The sequence below is a fragment of the Cricetulus griseus genome, chromosome 2 (genome assembly GCF_003668045.3).
Source record: "Cricetulus griseus strain 17A/GY chromosome 2, alternate assembly CriGri-PICRH-1.0, whole genome shotgun sequence".
Classification (NCBI taxonomy): domain Eukaryota; kingdom Metazoa; phylum Chordata; class Mammalia; order Rodentia; family Cricetidae; genus Cricetulus; species Cricetulus griseus.
Window position 1 is genome coordinate 224,650,316 of NC_048595.1, and position 22,696 is coordinate 224,673,011.

At 37.1% G+C, this 22,696-nt stretch overlaps 1 protein-coding gene across 2 annotated transcripts in view; it reads right to left on the minus strand.

The window, feature by feature from the left end:
- Window positions 1–22,696, minus strand: part of Rbbp8 (RB binding protein 8, endonuclease) — a 69,898-nt gene that overhangs the window by 22,529 nt on the left and 24,673 nt on the right. For both annotated transcript variants that reach the window (XM_027404328.2, XM_035440285.1), the window contains 5 exons: window positions 17,793–17,859; window positions 10,353–10,528; window positions 6,411–6,515; window positions 2,410–2,501; window positions 425–537 (listed from right to left, as the gene is read on the minus strand). In XM_027404328.2, the coding sequence (XP_027260129.1) occupies window positions 425–537; window positions 2,410–2,501; window positions 6,411–6,515; window positions 10,353–10,528; window positions 17,793–17,859 (553 nt within the window). The remainder of the gene's footprint in view (window positions 1–424; window positions 538–2,409; window positions 2,502–6,410; window positions 6,516–10,352; window positions 10,529–17,792; window positions 17,860–22,696) is intronic.

Here is a 22,696-nt window from a genome sequence, read left to right on the forward strand (position 1 = left end):
TGAGGACTTAAAAGTCTTTTGCTATTATTAAATCTTATGAGTAATTCCAAGAAAAAGTTCTTAAAGTACAGAACTGAATAGAGCTTGGTAAGTGCTCTCAACAGCTACACGATCTTATATAAGATATTCAACTTTACAGAGCCACATTTTTGTTAACTGTTTAAAGAAAATAAGAACAGGGTAATAAAACTCACTTGACAAGTTATTATCATGATAAACTAAGAGTAAGTGAGGCACCAAGATAAATAAATAAATAAATAAATAAATAAATAAATAAATAAATAAATAAAATCAAACAAGGGCCAGGTGGTAGTGGCTCACACCACTCAGGGGGAGTGCAGCATTGCTGAAATTCAACCTTATAGGGTTTTATGGAGCTACATTACAAAAACATAACAAACAAACACTATGTGATTCAAATTACCTTAAACTATCTTCACTACTTCTTGCAGATTCCCCTGACAGCTGTTTTTTGTGATCTCCTTCAAGACAGTGGTAGAGCTCATCCCCAAGAGGGCTTGTACAACCTTGGTGTTCCTTCAATAGTAAAGTACGCTTAAAGTTGATAAATGCTACAATGCAAACAAATCTCAAAAGTACATGAAGTAAAAGAAACCAGATGAAGAGCTATATAATTAGATAAAGAAGGGAGTTGTATAATATTGAGAATGTATAAAAATGCCTGTACTGTAGTCTTTAAAGTGACTAATTTTATTATCTAAATTTTATCACAATAAAAAAGTTGAAAGAAGACACTACCAGTATATGAATATTTATGTAAGTATAATTTAATACCACACAGAAATACTTCAATATCAAAATACATTAAGAGGGAGGGTAGAAAACACAGGTTAATTTAAAAGGGTTCTTTTGAGGGAATTCCCAAAATTAAATGTATATACAAGTCTGTCAGGAATCATTAAAACACAAGGCCAGTTGATCTGAGATCTGTGCCTATAATACATTAAAGAATGATAAAGATATTGCTGACCTGTGAATCAGACTATAAGAAGTCCTATGACATCTTCTCCTTTAATATATTTTGTATCTGAACTTTCTAGATTTATGGAGGATAGTAAGAAACTAGAAACTATTAAACTCATCTAAATATTCAGAAGCTAAAATTAGCCGCTATCACTTTAGGATGAATTTTAAAAGGTTAAAATTCAAATGTAATGAAAAATTAACTCAAGTTTTAGAAATTCAACAGTGAGACAATTTTCCAAGAGCACACACATATTTAATGGCAAGAGCAAAGGAGGACTATTTTAAAGCTGTCACTTGTTTTTGCAGTGGTAGTGGTCAAACTCCGGGCCTTGCACATATTACCCAAGTGCTCTGCCACTGAGCTAAATTAAGTCTTCAGTTCTTAAAGTTTATCAAAATGGAACTTACCCTAGCATTTGTGAAGCCTTGGTTCTAACACCCAATACTACAAAGAAACAAAACTAGTTTGAGGCTAGAAAGATGGCTCGGTGTTTAAGAGCACTTGCTCCTCTTGCAGAGACTAGAATTTGGCTCCCAACACCCTTATCAGGCAGCTCACAAGTGCCTGGAACTCATAGCAACATGTAGATGTACACATAAATAGGCAAATAAACCTAAAACACAAACAAACCTAGAACCTGAGACCTGGGAATTCAAATTCAAGTGTTTTGTGTTATAAGGTTAAGGGGGGGGGGGAGTGAAGTATTAAAATAATGTAAACAGAACTGTAGGGTCAGTCTCTGACCCAACCTCTAAGGATTATGTTTAGCTGAATTGGTAGTTCTTAAACTTCAGGCCAGTTTTCAAATCAAAATGAAAACTTAATGGCTGTCAGAAAGACCCAGTAAGTTCTGAATTCAATCTAAATTGAATTCATTTTCTTAGAATGAATATGGGGAGGAAGCAAGAAAGGAGGGGCATGAAAGACAGTTGACAACTCAATTCATACCCTAAGAGTCTGCTGCTGTGACTGCATGGAAAGGATCACATAAGTGGGCCTTTCTAACAAGTTTTGTTCTAGGACTTTATCTAATGATGACTGGATAAAATTGTTTTTTTCTCCTGCTTGTTCTCATAGTCCTCTGTCTCTTCAGCATATCCTACCAGCCTATGCCATTATAACTGGTTACTGTTTAATTCTTTAAAAATGGATACAAGCCGGGCAGTGGTGACACACGCCTTTATTCCCAGCACTCAAGAGGCAGACAGGCAGATCTCTGAGTTTGAGGCCAGTCTGGTCTACAGAGTAAGTGAATCCCAGGACAGCCTCCAAAGCTACAGAGAAACCCTGTCTTGAAAAGCCACCGCCCACCCCCCCCAAGAATGACTATAAATAGACATATCAATTGTTAATAATTCATATAATCAAGTAGACATATCAATTAATAATTCATATAATCATCAAACTAAGTGATTACTTACAGACTCTTCTTGAACATTAAGTCCAAGTGTTTCAGGAACAACAGTATTAAAAGGTGACTTTTCAGTGGGATAACTGCTTGTTCCACATATTTCTAAAGTAAGAAGAAAAAATACTCATTATACAATTTTAGAGAGTAGATATATTTGGAAAAAAACCACAAGGATTAAGAGAAGAATCAAGGTATTAAAAAAATCACAAAGATCAGGAAAAACAAAGAAACCAAGGTACCATTTTTAAGATAACAGTGAACAAATTTTAAACTGTTCAAAAGGTCCAAAATATTTTCTATAAATAGCAATGGGTTACATATATTTTAGCATCTAAACTTGTTAAACCTTTCCATTCATCTAAGTTTTCTACTTTTTTCATAATGAACTGAGTATAACAATCAGGTTATATGTTTTCTTCTCAAGGAGCTTAAGTGACTACACTTAAAAGGTGAAAATAGAATTTGTTTTCTAAGGGGAAAAAAGAATTTGCAAAAGAATGGAAAAAGCATAATAAAGGTTTTAATAAAGGACTCTAAACCTTCTTTGGGGAATTAAGACAAACTATACAAGCTGATGCCTAAAGGTAAAGGGAAGTTTGGCCACTTAATGAGATGAGGGTGGTGGTGCTAAGGTTTTAGATATCTTTAAGGATACAGGTATATGGAACAAAATTGCTTTTCAGAGAACTACATGTGATTTTAATAGCTAGGATTTGAATTGTAGAAAGATGAAAATAGAAGGACAAGAGCCCAAACCTGTGAATTAGGGGTCAAGTTATGCTTAAGAGTTCAGAATTCCTCTTGTGAACAAGGAAAAGATCTAAAAGTTTTGAAAGGGTAAAAAGAGTAATTCTGACTATGATAGACTCACAGCCAAGAAGCAAACTCTGACAGGAAAATGAAGCAAAGTACTGGAACAGTCCTGTTGATACTGGTGGCTAAAGCTAGTACAGAGAATGTGTAAGACATGGAGGAAAATGTGGAGGAAAAACCAGTAAAACGTGAAGGACGTTGAGAAATGAGGAAGCAGCAGGCTACGCAAACTCAAAGCTTTTTGACTAAGGAAACCTACAGAGACGTGTCCAGTGTCATCCACTGAGACTCTGAACATAAGGATAAAGATTAAGGTTGATGAGCGCTTCCATTTTGGACATGCTGAAGATAAACTACATCCAGGCAGATTCATTGCTCTGGAATCCAGGAGCAAAGTCTTGAACAGAGATACAGATTGGCATATGAATAGGAGCAGACTACTGAGAATTTTACAGAAAGACTAAATATATTAGCAAGCTCTGTTTCAAGCACTTTTGTGGTGACAAATTATTTATGATTTATTAAAGCTTGTCTGAGGATTCAGAAAGTCAGCCACAAGCCATAGAAGCCAGGTACACACCTTCAATCCTAGGACTCAGGATTAAGAGGAAGATGATCTCAGTGAGTTCAAGGTAACCAGATCTACACAAGACTGATCCAGTCCTAAAGAGAACCAGCTCACACAAAGATGATCTCAGGACCTGGGATCACACGCCATTAATCCCACCATGAGAGAGGTATAGAAGACAGGAGCAGGGTCTCAGTATCAGGCATTCATTCTTCAGCCATGTTGAGAATAGGAATGCCCCAGACCTTTTACAGGTAAGAGCTCTCTGGTAGCTTGGCAGCTTTGCTTTCCTGATAAAATCAGGTTGAACCCCAATATCTGTCTCTAGGTCTTTTATTATTTCATGTTACACACCTCTGGCTCTGATAACAATAATTTTGACAGCTTTTTTCTAGAACCAGTTAGAGCAGTAAGAGAGGGTGTACAAATATGTTCTTTCTCTATGCCGTGTCCTTCCATCCTTTTCCTTTGTATTCTCTTCTCTTTCCATCACAAGGAACACAGTAGGAGAAGAGAATCAATTCTAGAGTAGGCTGGAACAGATGAGTGTTAAAGCAAAGGATACTGAAAACAGACTACTTCCTGAACCTTGAAGAGAAGCTATAGCTAAAAGCAACGAAAATTAAGAATAGGATTTTTTAAAATGGAAAATAATATATGTATATGCCAACAAGAAAAGACAAGCAGAGTAGCTGGAGATTCAATAAAATATAAACAGACAGGCCTGGGATACGGTTTAGTAGCAAAGCCACTTGCCTCTATGTGCAAAGCTCTGGTTTCAATCTCTCACATGGGGTGGGGGGACAACAAACAAACAACAGCAAAAAATAAGAAACCAAGACGAGAAGGCAAATGATGGAGTAAGGTAGCCACAGTAGAGGAAAAAGCAGTGAGTACCAAGTATCTGCTGTATTCATGTGCTGTTCTAGGCTAGGGATCGGCCTACATACAGACAAACATAACTGTCCATACATACAAACATAACTGTCCAAATCGTCATAGATCCACAGCAATACAGGATCCTCTATGGCTTCCAGAATATCAGTCTGCCACTAATATGATATGAAACAGTTAATTAACACTGATACAGATCTCATTTCCTCTCATGCCTTCTCAATGACTTAGCAGTTATTTCATCTTCTTGTGCATTACCAATTTTCTCCTTTGCTTGATAATCCCATCAAGCATAAAAATTTGCTGCCAATCTTAAAAACATGAGACAATTTGTCCCATTTTTCTTGTTAGTCACAGTCCCATTTTCCTTCCCTTTATGGAACACCACCATAGAAGATTCATCTGTAGGTATGCTCTCTGCTTTTTCTGCCTCCCATTTTTTAATGACAGTTTCAGATACTCATTGCTGTACCTTCCAAGTTTTGAATTATACTACTAGTTTATTCCCTAATGATCTCTATGCAACCAAATTCTATGGTCAAGCCTAAGAAGCCATAATCTTTACTAGCCATTAGTGCTAGTCCTCCTTTCCCACTGGAAGCTCTTTACCTGGCTACAAGAGAGAGAGAGAGCGAGAGAGACAGTGTGAGAGAGAGAGAGAGAAAGAGAGAGAGAGAGAGTGCGAGAGTGTGTGTGTGTGTGTGTGTGTGTGTTTAAAGTGGCTTTGGGGACAAATATGTCTTACTCTTTTATAATAACACACAGAAACGTGTGTCTACGGTACTATAATTCTATGGAATAAATAGGGAGGAAAATGTATACAATGGTTCCTAGAAAAATAAAAAGGAGATAATAAAAAATCACTGCTTAACATAATGGCAGAGCTGCTAGGCCTTGGTCCCTGACCTTGTCTCTTCCACCTGCACTGACTTGCTTGGTAACCTCATGGTTTTAATACTGTGTTAACAACTTTCACATGTATTTCAGCACTTTCACCTTCTCCTCTAAAGATGAACCCAGATATTAATAATGAGTTCTTATTATTAGAGAGACTGCTATTCCCAGTCTCTTCTGTGAAGAAGCAATTCTATTATTCCTATTGTCTGAATCACTCTTCCCTTCACTCATTCTGCACCAGCCAGACTTCCACAATGTTCCTCAACAAACTAACTGAAACTGTACTTTGCCTAAAATGCTGTTCCTGGACATCACCTACTCCTTTGGCCTCTGCTGTCCTTGTCACCTTGCTTTGTCTGCAGAGCACTTGACTTTTCCCGACATAAATATGTTTTCTTTCTCCTATAACCAGATTGAAAGCTTCAAAAGGGCAAAGGCTTTGTTTGTTCAGTGCTTGACATGGAAGACTCTTAAACATTTGATAAATGAAGGAATAAATCACAATAGTCTTTCTTATATAAATTATTAACATTTCATATTAGATCCAATATTAAAATGAATATTAGCATAACATTACTTTCTCAAACATAACTTTAAGGCTGGGGGTGGTGGTGCAAACCTTTAATCCCAGCACCCAGGAGGCAGAGGCAGGTGCATCTCTGAGTTTGAGGCCAGTCTGATCTACAGAGCAGGTTCAGGACAGCCAGGAAACAAACAAACAAACAAAACCAAAAACCAAACCAAACCGTACCTTTAAAATATTGCCTAATTCTGATTGTTGGTCATTGTTGCCTACCAACAATCACAATCTTAAACTTATAGCCTCAGTATCTACTTACTAGACGGTGGTGAGTGACTTTGATTGCAAGTGTCAGCTACTAGAATTTCATGTTCTTCAGAGTTATGTGATACAGGAGCTAAAGCCTTGGAAATTTTTCTTAATTCTACGAGAGAGAGAGAGAGAAAATAGAGTTACATAATAAACATAAAGATGCTATCATGCTTTATTCAGATAAGTCAATATAAATTTGTCTTTAATGTATCACAACCATATTGATACATCCTCATAATTCTTTATAGCTTCACCAAGAAACAAAACTGCAGGCTAGGAGAGTAGGAGTGAGGGGACTTGAACAGGTTAGTTTCCTATGACTTAAGTTACCTAGGGAGTGACAGCTCAATCGCTTTCCTTATTTGGGACAAAGCACTGAGTTTACTGAAAACGTCCCTGGATCATGTTTCTTTACATCTGTCCTGAAAGGACATTCTGAAACGTACTTTACTGAAAATATTTCTACTGCTTAAATACTTAGTTCAAAGACAACAAAAGGACAGAGTTGTACTTTAATTATAACTTGAAAATTAAAGTGTTAGAAACTTTTAAGATAAATATGATAAAGAAAATAGTACTAATTAAGTCATTAAATAATTTAAAATTATTTTTGCTTTCTAAGTAAAAATGAATAGAATAAGATTAAAACAAATTAAGTTTTAAAGAATTTATATACTTGTTTTCTACAATTAGGAAATAAGCAAGACTTTATGATACAAATGACTACCTAAAAATCACTGCAGTTGTTTTCTATACATTCATATGGATATATTTAATCATGATCTAAATTATACAGATAGTTGTCTATCATGATTCATATCCTGCCCTAACTTAAAGACCAATAAATGTTCATTTAAGATATAGGGTCTTATATTGAAATTAACTCCAATTAGATGAAGGATTTAAGAACATTTTTTTTGGCCGGGCGTTGGTGGCGCACGCCTTTAATCCCAGCACCTGGGAGGCAGAGGCAGGCGGATCTCTGTGAGTTCGAGGCCAGCCTGGTCTCCAGAGTGAGTGCCAGGATAGGCTCCAAAGCTACACAGAGAAACCCTGTCTCGAAAAACCAAAACCAACCAACCAAACAAACAAACAAAAAAACCAAAAACCAAAAAAACCCACATTTCTTTTGTTTTCCACTAGAGGGTGATAAAAACTCACAAAACAGAGAAAACTTCCAATTCCAAGTCTCAACATTTTTCAAAAAAAGATATAACTAATTTTTTAAGAATTTAAATTTTATTAAAACTTTTCATACAATATATTTTGATCATATACTTTCTCTGCCTAAATCCTCTCTACCAATTCAACTTCATGTTCTTGCTCTTGAGAACAAAACAGTTTTAATACCCCAATCAAATCAGACAAACTAACCTCCCGCCTCCACACACACGCAGAAAGAGAGCCCGTTTTGTGTTGGTTAACTAACTACTCCTGGGCATGAGGCCTGCCTGGAGTGTGGTTGGTAAACCTAGTGATACTCCATTCAAGAAAACTGGTTTTTCCTCTCCCAGCAGGTTATCAGCTGCAAATAGCTTCTTACTGGGGTTAGAACTCTCTGTGTCTACTTCCCATTTTCAGTGCTGGAATTTTGTCTGGTTTAAACCTCTGAAGGTCCTGGGTGTGCTGTCACAGTCTCTGTGAACTCATGGTGTCAGTCCTGTTGTGTCTGGAAGAAGCTGTCTCCTAGCATCCACCACCTCTGATTCTTAACAATCTGTCCCCCTCCTCCTCTGCACATGTCCCTGAGCCTCCACTTAGGGCTGAGTTCTTCAAAGTCTTTTACTCTCTGCATGTTTTCAGTTGTACATCTCTTTGTCAATTACCATCTACTGCAAAAAGCTTCTCAGCTAGGTGTTCGATCTCATGGCTGATTGCTCCAATGACATTTACGCCACTATTGTACCAGTATATTTCATAGGCAGGTGTCTGTTGTGGGTTACAGGCTTTGTAGAGCTGGGTAAAACTGATTACTTTTCTCCTCTTTTAGTTCATAAAACCATCCAGAACCATGAATGCTAGTCAAGAGGGTGAAACTTCTAGTTGGGCACCATCTCAATTTCTCCATGTTCAATGACATAAGTGGTGTCTTTAGCAATAGGGTCTTACCATCAGGGTTATGGAGAATAACCAATAGTCTTGGAATAGCTTGTGATTTTGTGAGGTGGTGGTCTATGAAGTCATTATGGCCAACAATTAGACCAGATGTAACCCATTCCTGGCACTGGCAGTTTTACTTGGTGGCTTAAGATGACTAGTTGGGGCATTGTCTCCCCCGTTCTATTGTGACTCCATTTAAATTCCTTACACATACGTATATACTTTAGGGAACTGCTACAGTAGTAGGTTTCCATATAGTTTATCAACAGGCCTTTACTGTTGTCCTTTCCCACATTCCTCCTTCATCCTGTCCTCTCATCATCCTCCCCACTAAATTCTACTCTAATTTCCCCTTTGTCTCTTGATAAGATTATTACATTTTTATTCTCACTGTAAGTGTAATAAGACCAATTTATACTTTCAAAAAATAAAGGTCTAATTAAATTTTAAATTTATTTTACATATGTATAATGTGTGTGTGTGTGTGTGTGTGTGTGTGTGTGTGTGTGTGTGTCTTGCATGTATATACCTGTTTATACCACTGCCCACAGATGTCAGAATCAGATCCTCAGAAATAGAGTTATGGATGGATGTAAGCTACTAGGTAGGTGCTGGAGACAAGTACTCCTAACCACGAAGCCATCTCTCTAGGATTCTAGATTTACTAGTTTTTACTTTATGTATATGGGTGTTTTGTCTGCACATATATCTGTGTATTACATATGTGTTTAATGTCTATGGAGACCAGGAAAGGGCATCAGGTCTCATGGAACTGGAGTTAAAGATGGTTGTGTTATACTATGTGCTTGTTGGGAATTGAATCTGGGTCCTCTGAAAGAGCAGCTATTTCTCCTAACAGCTAAGCCATGTCTCCAGCCACACAGATCTACTTTTTAAAAGCATAACTATCAACAATGTATTCACTTGATATAAATATTTTTATAACTTTGCAAACCTTCTTTTCCCAAACATTTTGAATATTTTGGGCTAAGAATTAGTCTTTGCCCTTAACTTTAAATGGGCAATAAAAAAACAATCACAGTATCATGTTACATAAGCTACAAGTGTAAGACCATTTGAAAAACTAGTTTTGAAGTATTTAGCTGAAATAGTAAACCGGATGGAATTAGAAATAGTTTCCACACGCCAGGCATTGTGCAGCACACCTTTAATCCCAGCACTTGGGAGGCAGAGGTAGGTGGATCTGAGTTGGAGGCCAGCCTGGTCTACAGAGCAAGTTCTAGGACACCCAGGGCTACACAGAGAAATCCTGTTTCAAAAACCAAAACCAAAACCAAAACCAAAACCAAAACCAAACAAACAAAAGGGGTACATTAATCCTTCCAGGACAGTAAAGGGTATAGAGATACTCGGTCTCAAAAATAAAGAAATAGGTTCAATAAAGTATGTACATAAAAAAAAAAAAATCCATGCAGAGGGCTGGAGAGATGGATCAACAGTTAAGAGCATTTGCTGTTTTTGCAATTTCTGGGTTTGGTTCCTGCACCCACATGGCAAGCAGCACACAACCTCCTGTAATTCTAGTTCCAGGGGATCCAACACTCTATTCTGACCTCTGTGGGCTCCAGGCACATACATATATACCCAGACACAAACATCAACACACACACAATCATTCATACATATTCAGATGAACTATTTGCTCACATCTGTATATAATGCCAGCAGAAAAATATATTAGTTATTTTACTAATAGAAGTTAAATTCACAATGATATTCTTGATTATCTGAACAACGTCCATTTTCCTTCCACCAAACCAGGTTACATAAAAACAGTAAGTGAAAACTTTACAAAACCAGCTAACTAAAACATATCACTGAGCCTTACCATTTGTACATACAGAGTGCTCTAATTTAGTATGTGATTGTTCTACGTATCGGACATGGAGATTCTCCTTTCTTCGTAGCCGGTTCATGCCAGAAAATGAAAACGATGTTATCGGTGAATCTGGAATAATGTTTTCCTCACATTCCAGCTCAGCTACTTGATCCTGTTGATCATTTCTAGAGCAAAACGGCAAATTGAAAGAGAATGGATTCTGTAAATACTTATTAAAACATATGTGTAACTATAGAACAGAAATACAAAGATATAAGAGGTGCCATCCTTACATCTAATGATCCAAACTCAGAGACTGGAAGAGTATGCAAATAAGTCAGTACAAAGTAGGCAATATTAGTAGAATTCTTAACCTAAACTATTTGAAACATTTGGAATTGAAGTAGAAAGTACAGACTGTAGCATCTGAGGTAAAATTAAAGGTATTTTGAATTGCAAAGAATACACACGGCTTGAGGAAAGGTACACAAGAGTGTATATTTATGTTGCATTAACGGTAAACTGGAATTATAGGACTCCCTGAATATGTCCACAATTGAAGAGAAAAAGAATTAAGGTTTCAGAGCATAAAAGGAATGTGATAATTTAACTAGAGCATGCAAAAGTGATTGGAATAGGAATAAAGGAGAGAAGTAAATTAGACAATAGCTGTAAAAGAGCAGGCAAGAACTGTGGTCTGAACTATGATACTTATGTATGGAAAGGAAACGACTATGTTAAATGACTATGTTAAATGATGCCCAGGATAAGAACGATGACATGCTAACTACCAACTTTTGTTGTATGTTTACATTTCCAGGAAGTATCCAAAGTGCTTTATGTATGACTTTAATTACTATTATAACTGTGTGAAATTTTATTACTCTTATTTTACAACAGGAAATAAAGAAATGGAAGTCACTTACTTCCATAGTAAACGAGCTAGGATTTAAATTTAGCATAGACTCTGGAGGCTCATATGGTAAGCCCTGTGGTAAGTTATTCTTAGTATAGATCAGAAGTCTAAAGACCACCCACAGTAGGTATCTATCCCTGCTCCTATCAAGCTCTGCTTATCCCCTTCTCTCAACACAGCAGTCACAACAGTCCCATTAAAACTGAAGTTAATCAATTAAATCTGATCAAAATCCTGCACATCTTTCCAGTTCACTGAGAATACAACAAGCCTGAACTCCCGCAAATATGCTAAGCATACTCCTGTCTTAGGCTCACTGCTCTAACTATTCCATCTGTTTGGAGTTCCCTTGCCCACGTGGATACTCATGTCCTTTATGCCTTCACAGAAATTTCACTCATCATTACCACATTTTTATGAGGTAGGACTCAAGCTGGTCTCAAATTTGCTATCCTCCTGCCTCAGTCTCCTGAGTGCTGGCATTATAGGCACACTTCACTGTGCTTTGCCTTTGCTAAAATTTTAATGGTAAGTTGCAACTCTTTACTGTAACTTAGTCTCCTTCTAGTTCCTCTGCTCTATTTACTGTATCTATTGTAAAAATACTGTCTAACGAAGTATGTAACTTATGATGTTTACTGATTATCTATTATAAAGCAACATTTAAAAGAGCAAGGACCTTTGCTTTACTGATGAATCACAAGAGTCTAAAAGAGCAAGTTTGTTGAGTGAATGACTGAGACAGTTTCAGGTTTCACTGAAAAAATAAATTTGTGCTGATCTCTGCAACTGTACTTGCCTAACTCCATTCAGGACCAATGACACCTGGAAAATTTGAGTTTGTATTGAATTGTATTACTTAATGACCTATGCCAAACTATTGCTGATCTTATTAGATAATCAATAGTACTATTCTGTCAGCCATTTAATTTTTGAAGACCAAACTAGTTATATTATTTGAAAACTAATCTGTCACATGACTTCAAAGAACTACTTAATGAATTTTATAAACTATGATTAGCAGAGACCGACAGAAGGCTGGCAAGATGATTCGGTAGGTAAAGGTGCTGGTTTCAAGAACTGCCAACCTGAGTGTGATCCCCAGAACACATGTTAAGATGGAAGATGAGAAATGACAGCACAAAGCTGTCCTCTGACCTCCACAGGTGTACCATGGTATGTGCGCACGCGCGTGTGCGCGTGCACACGCACACACGCACGCGCATACACACACACACACACATACACACACGTACACACACAGGCAAATAATAAATTTTTTAAAACAAAATAAAAATAAATCTAGGACAAAGACAAATGTTTCCTAACAAATATTTATAATTTAATTTCCTGAATAAAATCCATGTTATTTGTTATCTATAATTCCATAACATATGATAAAGGACAACCTTAAAGCTAATTAAATTTTTTCTAATTCATAAAAATGATTGTGTGTATGTACACACAGGCACATATATATGTGTATATCATGTTTTGATATGTTGACCCTGTGGAATAGTTAAATCAAGCTAACTAGTAAATTCACTTTATAAACCCATTTTATAAAGAAAAACATTGAAACCTACATTTGTACCAAACTTTAACTATATACTATGTTACTGTTTTAGTCACCATTTTGTGCAATATATCTAACATGTAATCTTTAATAACTTAATAGCATTCTTTTCTTAAGTCCAAATGGATTAAAGACTCAATATAAATCCAGCCACACCGAACCTCTTAGAAGAGAAAGTAGGTGGTACCCTGGAACGAATTGGTACAGAGACCGCTTCCTGAACATAACACCAGTAGCACAGACACTGAGATCGACAGTTAATAAATGGGACCTCCTGAAACTGAGAAGCTTCTGTAAAGCAAAGGGCACAGTCAACAAGACAAAACGGCAGTCCACAGAATGGGAAAAGATATTCACCAATCCCAAATCTGACAGAGGGCTGATCTCCAAAATATACAAAGAACTCAAGAAGCTAGTCACCAAAATACCAAATAATCCAATCAAAAAGTGTGGTACAGAACTAAACAGAGAATTCTCAATAAAGGAATCTAAAAAGGCTGAAAGACATGTAAGAAAGTGTTCAACATCCTTAGCCATCAGAGAAATGCAAATCAAAACAATTCTGAGATACTATCTTACTCCTGTCAGAATAGCTAAAATAAAAAACACCAATGACAGTTTATGCTGGAGAGGATGTGGAGAAAGGGGAACACTCCTCCACTGCTGGTAGGAAATCAGTATGGCGGTTCCTCAGGAAAATGGTAATCAGCCTACCACAAGATCCAGCAATCCTAGAGCCTTCATCCAGCAGCAGATGGAAGTAGAAGCAGATACCCACAGCTTAACACTGAACTGAACTGGAATCCAATTGCAGAGGAGGAGTGATGAGCAAAGGGGTCAAGACCAGGCTGGTGAAACCCACAGAAACAGCTGACCTGAACAAGGGGGAATTCTTGGTTTCCAGACTGATAGCTGGGAAACCAGCATGGGACTGATCCAGACCCCATGAATGTGGTGTCAGTGAGGAGACCTCTGAAATCTATGGGGCCTTTTGTAGTAGATCAGTACTTATCCCTAGCATAGGTGTGGACTTTGGGAGCCCATTCTACATAGAGGGGATACTCCCTGAGCCTAGACACAAGAGGGTGGGCCTAGGCCCTATCCCAAAGGATATGAGAGATTCTGAAGACCCCCTATGGAAGGCCTCACACTCCCTGGAGAACAGAAAGAGTACGGGATAGGTGGGGTGTTAGTTGGGGGGTGGGGGGGAGAAGAGGCAGGGGAGGGAGGCAGAGGGAACTGGGATTGACATGTAAAATAATCTTGTTTCTAACTTAAATAAAAATTGGAAAGGAAAAAAAAAGAAAAGTAATTTGGACAAATAAATACCATATCATTTGTTACTACTATGCTTAAAAAAAAAAAAAAAAAAAGATTCAGCAATTCCACTCTTAGGAATATACCCAAAAGAAGCACATCCATACAACAACAAGGAACATCTATTCGACTATGTTCATAGCAGCATTATTTGTAATAGCCAGAAACTGGAACCAACCTAGACGCCCCTCAACTGAAGAATCGATGGAGAAAATGTGGTACATTTACACAATAGAGTACTACTCGGTGGAAAAAAACAATGGAATCTTGAAATTCGCAGGCAAATGGATGGGACTAGAAGAAACTGTCTAGCAGTGCCTGGCTAAGTAAACAAGTATAAATTCTTACCCTCTTTGGTCAGAAAAGGCAGGCACCAGAGGAAGTACAATTTTCATTTTATCTAATTTAATTATTTAAGACATTATGTTCCATCCTGATTTTCCGAGAAAAATAGAGTTCCTGACTTAATCTCATTTAATTATGTACTTGCCACTTCCTTTAGCTTTTCATTCCGATGTCAGAGTATTTGCTGTTGTTTTATTTGTAATCTACCTCTTAAAACTTCCATCAAAACTGTTTTAGCTATTCTTTCTCAATAATCTATGAGGAGCCAGGGTTTCTCTTCATGAGGAACTCAGTTTAAAAGTTTTTAAAATTTAGCTTTTCCTTCACTATGTTGAAGAATTTGTATCTCCAGTTAAAACTCAATTTAAACTCACTAAAGCAATGTTACAGCTATTAAGCTGTTACTGAAAAATTCTCACTTTCAAAGTACAAATCCTAAAAGTACAAGTAATCCTTCAATCCTTAAAGTACAAATAATCTGATACCTTAATCCCTTAGAATCAATAAGTTTATCATATAAGTAACTTATAATATAAATAATTTAAAGGCTGATTTTTAAAAGTAGAGTTATTAGAACAATGTTCTTAAGGAATGCTTGAGTATCTAGCTATCAGGAAATCTGAAAATGACCCTCTTAATAAACTTTCACTGTAAACAATAAACTAGAAAAGACACACAAACATGGTACGAACATAGACTCCTGTCACAAGTTATTATCAGTGGTAACATGCTTCAGGGCTTCACTCTCAGGCATACTTTGTTCAGTATTTTATCAATGGCCTTGATACATGGCATTGATAGAAGTTACTTAAACCTGTGAAAGGCATAAAGTTAAAGAGAATAAAAACAAACCCAGCATACATTAGTGGAAACAGCAGCACATGGGAGCCACCCCAACCTAGAGTTACAAAGCAAACCTAGGAAAATGCAACAGCACATGAGTAAATGCTAGTGGGCCACTAAGATGGCTTAGCCACTAAGGGTACTGTCATTAAACCTGACAAGCTGAGTTTGATCCTAGGATCCACATAATAGAAGGAAAGAACTGACTCCCCAGAGTTACCCTATGATTACTATATACACGTTCGCACACACAAAGTTTCCTTTCTATTGTGATAAAACACTATGACCAAGGGAGTTTATTTGGGGCTTACCACTTCAGAGTTAGAGTCTATGACCATTGTAGTGGAAAGCATGGCAGCAGGCAGGAATAAAGCAGAAGCTGAGAGCTCACATTTTGAGACACAACCATAAGGCAGAGAGAGTGAGATTCACCTGCCCTCAGTGACACACCTCCTCCAACAAGGTCAATCTTTTCCAACAGCTCCATCAACTTGGGAACCATTCTCATTCAAACCACACACACACAATGTCATTTAAAAATTTTAAAAACGGGAATAAATGTGTCACAAGAGAGAGAATTTGGGCTTAGTCATCTACAGGGTGACACTATGTACAGGTAACCTGTGGCTGTTTCAAAGCAAGACTACAGAGAAGGGGTTTTAAGTCAAGAGTGAGTAAACTACCTCTAGTCGCATTAAATAAGTTATTTAATATTCCTGAGCTCTACTTTCCTTATTGGTTAAACAAGTATGCTTCTGTACTTTCCTCTTCTCTTTTCATGGGAGATTTGTAAAGAGGAGAGATACAACCTACTTCCCTAAAAGTGCTACTTCAGAAAGTAGCCTAAGGAGCTAGGGAGATAGCTCAAGGAGTAAACGGTTTATAATACAAATATGAGGACCTGAGTTTGGGCCCCTAGAATCCACATGAATCTAAACACAGTACATGTGTTTGTAACCCCATGCTCCTAATATAATATCGGAGGCAAAGACAGATAAATCCCTAAAAACTCACAAGCAAGCTAGTCTGGTCTAAGTAGCAGTGACTAAAAGATCCTGCTTCAAAGACAGGGACAAATAAATACCTGAGGTGGTATTCTGACATCTACACACAAACAACTACAGACACACAGCTGTTCTGACACACAAGATATCATATCAACACAAACACGGAGGGGGGGGAAGGGAGGCAGGGAAATGAATAAGATGACCAAAACATTAACAAAGATTTAAAAAAAGAGTTCCAGGACAGTCAGGACTCTTGTTTCACAGAGAAAACATGTCTGGAAAACACCCCCGCCACCCAAAAAAGGAACAAAAGAAAGATGTGTGTATACAATAGATGATAAAAGGTTACTTCAATGAACTGTTAAGTCATGTCTCTGAAGTCCTGCATTTATATTTAAAATAACAAATTTGCAAGCAGAGGGCAGGGAAAAGATAAACTAATATGTATGTTTGTTTTTACTTAATACTGGCCAAACATACCTAAGTAAAAAGAAACAAAGATGAGGAGTTTGGCAGCCTTGCTCTGTGTTTAGATCCTACCGGGATCTCTGAGCAAAAAACTTAAATGGCACTTTGAAGAGTCCTCATGAAGGGCAGTTAACAAATGAAAGAATAAGGTGAGCCAGACAGTTGTTTTGAAGCATCAAAAGTGAAGTCAGGTAAAACAATAAGAGTAATGTTTCAGATGGTCCTAGAAGGTGAAGCTGGGATCAACAGTATAATTCTAAATACTTCAAAAATTTCATGGCTAAAATATCACACTTGGCAAAAAAGTGAACTTGCACCAAAACCATTCAAACAATGGTTGAAGACATAATACAACACATTCACTTTCAGAGAAAATAAAATGAATCTTCTGAAATTCTGTGTAGATGCCTTTGATCAGAGAGCTATGACCTCAAGATCCAACATTTAACTACTTGCTTTCTGTGAATTATACAGATGGCTCTTCTTTTCTACTGAATAATTTCTTACTGCAGTTTTACTTAATAATTATCTTGCCACATAGGGAATCTGTAATGTCAAATCCAACTCAAGCAATTTAGAAGAATTTAGTCATTATTTTCTAAAATTTGGGGGAATTCAGGTAGACATAGCATGACACTACGGTGTATTGGCAGTCAGACCAAATAATTGTTGCTTTTGTAAGATTATACTTGCTATTAAAAAAAAAAAAACAAAAAAACTGCTAACCAAAAGGAGAACAAGTTGGGAAGAGCAAGTTACTGCCTAGCTATTTGAAGCTTTAAATGTTTTAAGGTGTTGATAGATATTCTCCTAAAACATAAACAAAATGCAGTGATTCTCTTTGTATTTCTCATGGTAGAGCATTTCATAATTTAAAAAAATATAACTTGTGACTATACTTTCAGTTTGTACAACTAAGTATAATAAAAGCAAGAAAGGGATGAGAGTATTCTTGCTGCTGTTCAGAGAATACTTACTCAATTTTCTGCTGCAGTTGCTCAGAAAGCTTTTTGTTTTCTTCCTGGAGAGTATTCTTTTCATTCACTTAAAAACAACATGAAAGAGAAAGCATATTGATATTCATGTCAGGTTCTTGAAATGTCAACATTTATAAAGAAGTTAGGATTTTATTCCTTTTCCTTTTCCTTTTTTTTTTTTGAGACAAGGTTTCACTCTATAGCCCAGGCTGTTTTGGAACTCAGTGTATAGCCTCAAAGGAAAACAAAAGAAAAAAAAAAAAAAATCACAAAACTCCTCATGTCTCAACCCCTTAAAAGGGATTACTAGGATGTGAGGCATGACACTGGGCAGAAATGAAGATTTCTAATCCTAAATCATAATGCTATACAAGGTTAGTACTAATGTGCAAAACTAGCTTGCTTCTGCATTTCATATTGTGCCAATTGTATATAACTGATTAACTGATAGTTTTATATAATGCTTGTGGGCAAAAGAATGTTAAAGAGTACAGTATAATTATTCACACTGAGGATGAGAAAGAATTCCATCTGGGTTATTTAGTACTATTTTCAATTATTATGTTTTGAAATATTTCAAGTTACCCTGAAATAAATTTAATTACAAAAATGTTTCCTAGTGCTCCCAAGGTCTGGGTTTGATAGCCAGCATTAAAAATTATAAACCTTAATATTAATAAAACACTTATAAGCACATTTGTAAGAATCAATCTTTCTTTATCATACCTTTTCACGAATAATTTAAATATATCCCACTATAAGTTATACCTATTGGAATGAATGTATCTTTACTAAATCTTCCTGACCCTACTTAATTCATAAAGCATAAAAATAATAACTATAAAATGTAATGTCCATTGGAGGTTCCTATCAGTGATTTGTAAGTTACTATGGGCTAAGTAAGCATTACTAAACTAGGAGGACTAGATCTAAGAAATATTACAACAAAATAGCATCCACCAATAAAGGCTGATCATATTCTAGAAATTTATTAGGATGGTAGCAGCTTAACTTAAAATCCAAATGTGTTTTCTTACAATGAGGAAATGACCTTCTAAGGAGAATCTGGAACTTAAAAAGAAAAAAAGATATGGGCAGTAACCTAAAAAGTAAATTGGGAAAATGTATTACATTTACACAATGTTGTATTACTCATCTGTTAAAAAACAAAACCAAAGAAAACCAACAACAAAAATGAAATCATGAAATTCACAAGTAAATGGATGAAACAAACAAACAAACAAACAAACATCATCCCGAGTGAGGTATCCCAGACCCAGAAAGACAGATATGGTATGTATTTGCTTGTATGTGGAGATTAGCCATTAAGTTAATGATACAATCCATAGAATCACAGAGGTTAGGTATAGAGAAAGGGACTATGGGGGACAGACAGATCTCCCTGGGAAATAGAATAAGTAGTTATGGATGGTTTGGGGGTTAGAGTTGAAACAGGAGGATCAAGTGGAGAGGGGAGAGAATGCAGAGAGAAACAGCTAAAATAAAGGGTCCTTTGAAGGGTAGTTTGGAAACAGTAGAAGCCTCCTAAAATATATACATGTATTGACAGTAATCTAAATGGAATCGACAAATAATGGAGGAGACACAGGCCCACATGGACCAGAGTGGAGTTACATTGAGTTGTTGGCCAATGGGAACCCTAAAGCAATCCTGGCTTTTGCCAAGACTGTGAAGATTGCTCTCCACAAACTGACAGCAAGGTCTTATTGCTGCAGGTAACACCTCTGCAACTCACTGAACATGTAGAAGTAGAGCTGCTGCCTACACAAAGCTTTCACCCCTACGTGCTAGCATCTTTGGTACAGGAGGGTATTCTGCACACTACCAAAGCCACAAATCTTTTCATCTACAATGCTGCCCTGTCTGCAAGATACACAAGTGTAATGGTAGGACAAGCTTGTGGGAGTAACTAACCAATAACTGATCTATCTGACTTAAGGCCTACTCCATGAGATGGAACCCATACCCAACACTGCCTGGGTGACTCACCAAGAACCTAAGATTAGAGAGCAAAGAGACCTAAGGTAAAACCAGATACTACTGTTCTAAAACTCAAAAACAAACCATAGCAATAAAATGACCCCTAATGACATATTGCTTTACTCAGATCAGTGTCTTGCTCAGCCATTAACAGAGAAGCTTCCTCTTACAACAGATGGGAACAAATACAGAGACCCATAGCCAGATATTATGCAGATCGAGAGAAGTTGGAACACTTGGCCCTAAATGGGATGTCTCCATTAAATCCCTCCCTTAAGGGAGCAAAGAACCCTGTAGAAGAGGGGAGAGGGTGAAGGACAACAAGTAAACACGGTTCTCTAAGTCAACATCATTTATGCACATATGAACTCAGAGACTAAGGCAGCATGCACAGGCCTACATGGGTCTGCATGAGATAGATAGAGTATTGGAGCTGAAAGAAATAGACACAAGCCCCAATCTCACCCAGAAACAATTCCAATGGATAACCACTTGCAAATACGAATTTAGTTTCCTCCAAGGGGAAAGAAGCTTTAAGGGTAGGCTGCATGCCCAGAAGTAGATGGCCAACAGAAAATTAACTCAATGGCATCGTTGGAGGTTCCTTGTCTCATAATGTCATGTTAGGGCTCTTCCTTTTTTTTTTTTTCCTTAATTTTTTAAAAAATTTATTTTTTATATTTTACCCTACAAATAGATCCTTTGCATATATACTATGGCTTCCAGTTTAGTGCTATTTTTGGTTTTGTTTTGTTTTTTTTCAAGACAGGGTTTCTCTGTGGCTTTGGAGGCAGTTTAGTGTTTTTATGGGATTCCAGAGTGTATGTGGATAAATGGGTCTGTTTCTTATGCCTTCTCTTGGGCTCTTTTCCTTCTGTTTGTTTTGTTAGTTTATGTTTCATGTTATTACATTTTATTATCTCACAGAAGTCTGTTTTCTAATGACAGACAGAAATGGGGATGGGTCAGGGTTGAAGGGGAGTGGGAAGGAACCTGGGAGAAGCTGAGAGAGTGGAAACTGTAATCAGGGTATATTATGTGAGAAAAAAATCCTTTTCCAATAAAAGGGGACAAAAATCTCAAAAATCTCACCCAATCCATGTGAAGTTATTCTGTAGCATGACATTTTTTTCATATATACTAGCAATATACAGGTGGGAGTCATGGGACAACAGCCTTTTAATTCTTACCTTTGCAGTAGGTCTTAAATACTATGCCAGATGTCATTTTAACCATTCCCCATTATCAATCCTGTTTCTTTTATTTAGAAACAGACTGGCTCTTTCATACACATTGATTGGCTCTTTCATACAATGGGCCAACACTGGATTTCTTCAAGATATACATTTGTGGAGAATTTATTCAGTAAATTTTGATTTTTAATTTTGAAAAATGAATAAATAAATGGGGGCTGGAGAGGTGGCTCAGTGTTAAAGTGCTTGCTGTACAAACACGAGAACCTGAGATCATGTTCCCAGCATCTACATAAAAAGCTGGTATAGTGGTACATGTCTGCAACCTTAGTACTAGGGGTGTAGGGGAGGAGGGCAAAGATAGGATGATTCCCCAGGGCTTGCTGGCCAGCCAGCCTAGTGAAGACCATGAATTCCAGGTTCAGTAGGAAACCCTATCTCAAAAACTAAAGTGAAAAGCAAAAGAAGATTGACCTCTGTCCTGCACATGTACACTTACGAGACATGAACCTGCATTCACATATGCATGCATAAACCACATATATTGACAGAAAGATAAATGAACTGAATAAATGATATAGAGAATTACTACTATACAGAAAGAAAGACTGAGTATCATCAGTGATGAAAGTCTTTCAGTACTAAACTAGGAAATCACTGTGACCTGGGGATGGGCCTCTGTCATGTCTATTATAATCAGGGATTATACTGATTGTGTGAGGTGAGTGGTACCCTTCTCCAGGCAGTGGACAAAGAGCTGAGCACTAGCTTGCATACATTCAATGCGCTCCATCGCTAACTGCAGGTGCAATATGATTACTTACTTGCAGCTCTTGTCACTATGACTGAACTGTGAGGCAAGATAAGCCCTTTACCCTTAAGTTTCTTTTGTTAGACTATTTTATCACAGTAATAAGAACAGAAACTAAGACAGGATTATGTTTTAGGATTACCAGGAAACTGGGGCTCAAATTCATTAACTCCAGAAGTTGAGAGACTGAGGCAGGAGGATTGCCATGACTTTGTCAAGATCAGCCTGGGCTACAGAATGAGACCCTATCTCAGAAAATCAAACCAAATAAAACTAGGATTATCAACTAGCATTTTTCAGAGACAAATAATAGAAAGACTAAAATGTTGGTATGTAGTGTAGCATATGGCAAAATGAAAAAGATTGGACAAGATGACTCCTGATGATAATTAAAAGAAATGAGTACCTTGAGCCAGGAATGTCAGAATATTATCTATAATTCCAATATCGAAGAAACTGAGGTAGGAGGGTCATAAACTCAAGGAAAGGAGGCCATCTTGGGCTACAATGGAAGACTCTGTCTTGAAAAGAAGAAAGGAAGGAGAGAGTGGAAGGGAGAGGAGGGGGAGGGGAGGGGAGAAGGGACAGTATCTGAACTAATGAAGGAGGAGTAGAGACAAACAGACCAATATGTAGAACCAGAAGGATGTGGCAACTCAGTTTTTTAGGGGTGACCAAAGTAAAAAATGACTTTAATAGAGCAAGAGCTAAGAATTTAACAAAACAGTACAATAAATGGGTAGGAAAAAGAAACTGAAAATAATATACTCAACAATATACATGGAAATCAAAACAGCACACACCTCTGAACATACTACATTGCAGTATTGAACTTTACAATGCATCCAACTGTATGCAATCAAGATAAAAGCAATATGGAATTGCCCAGAAATATGCTT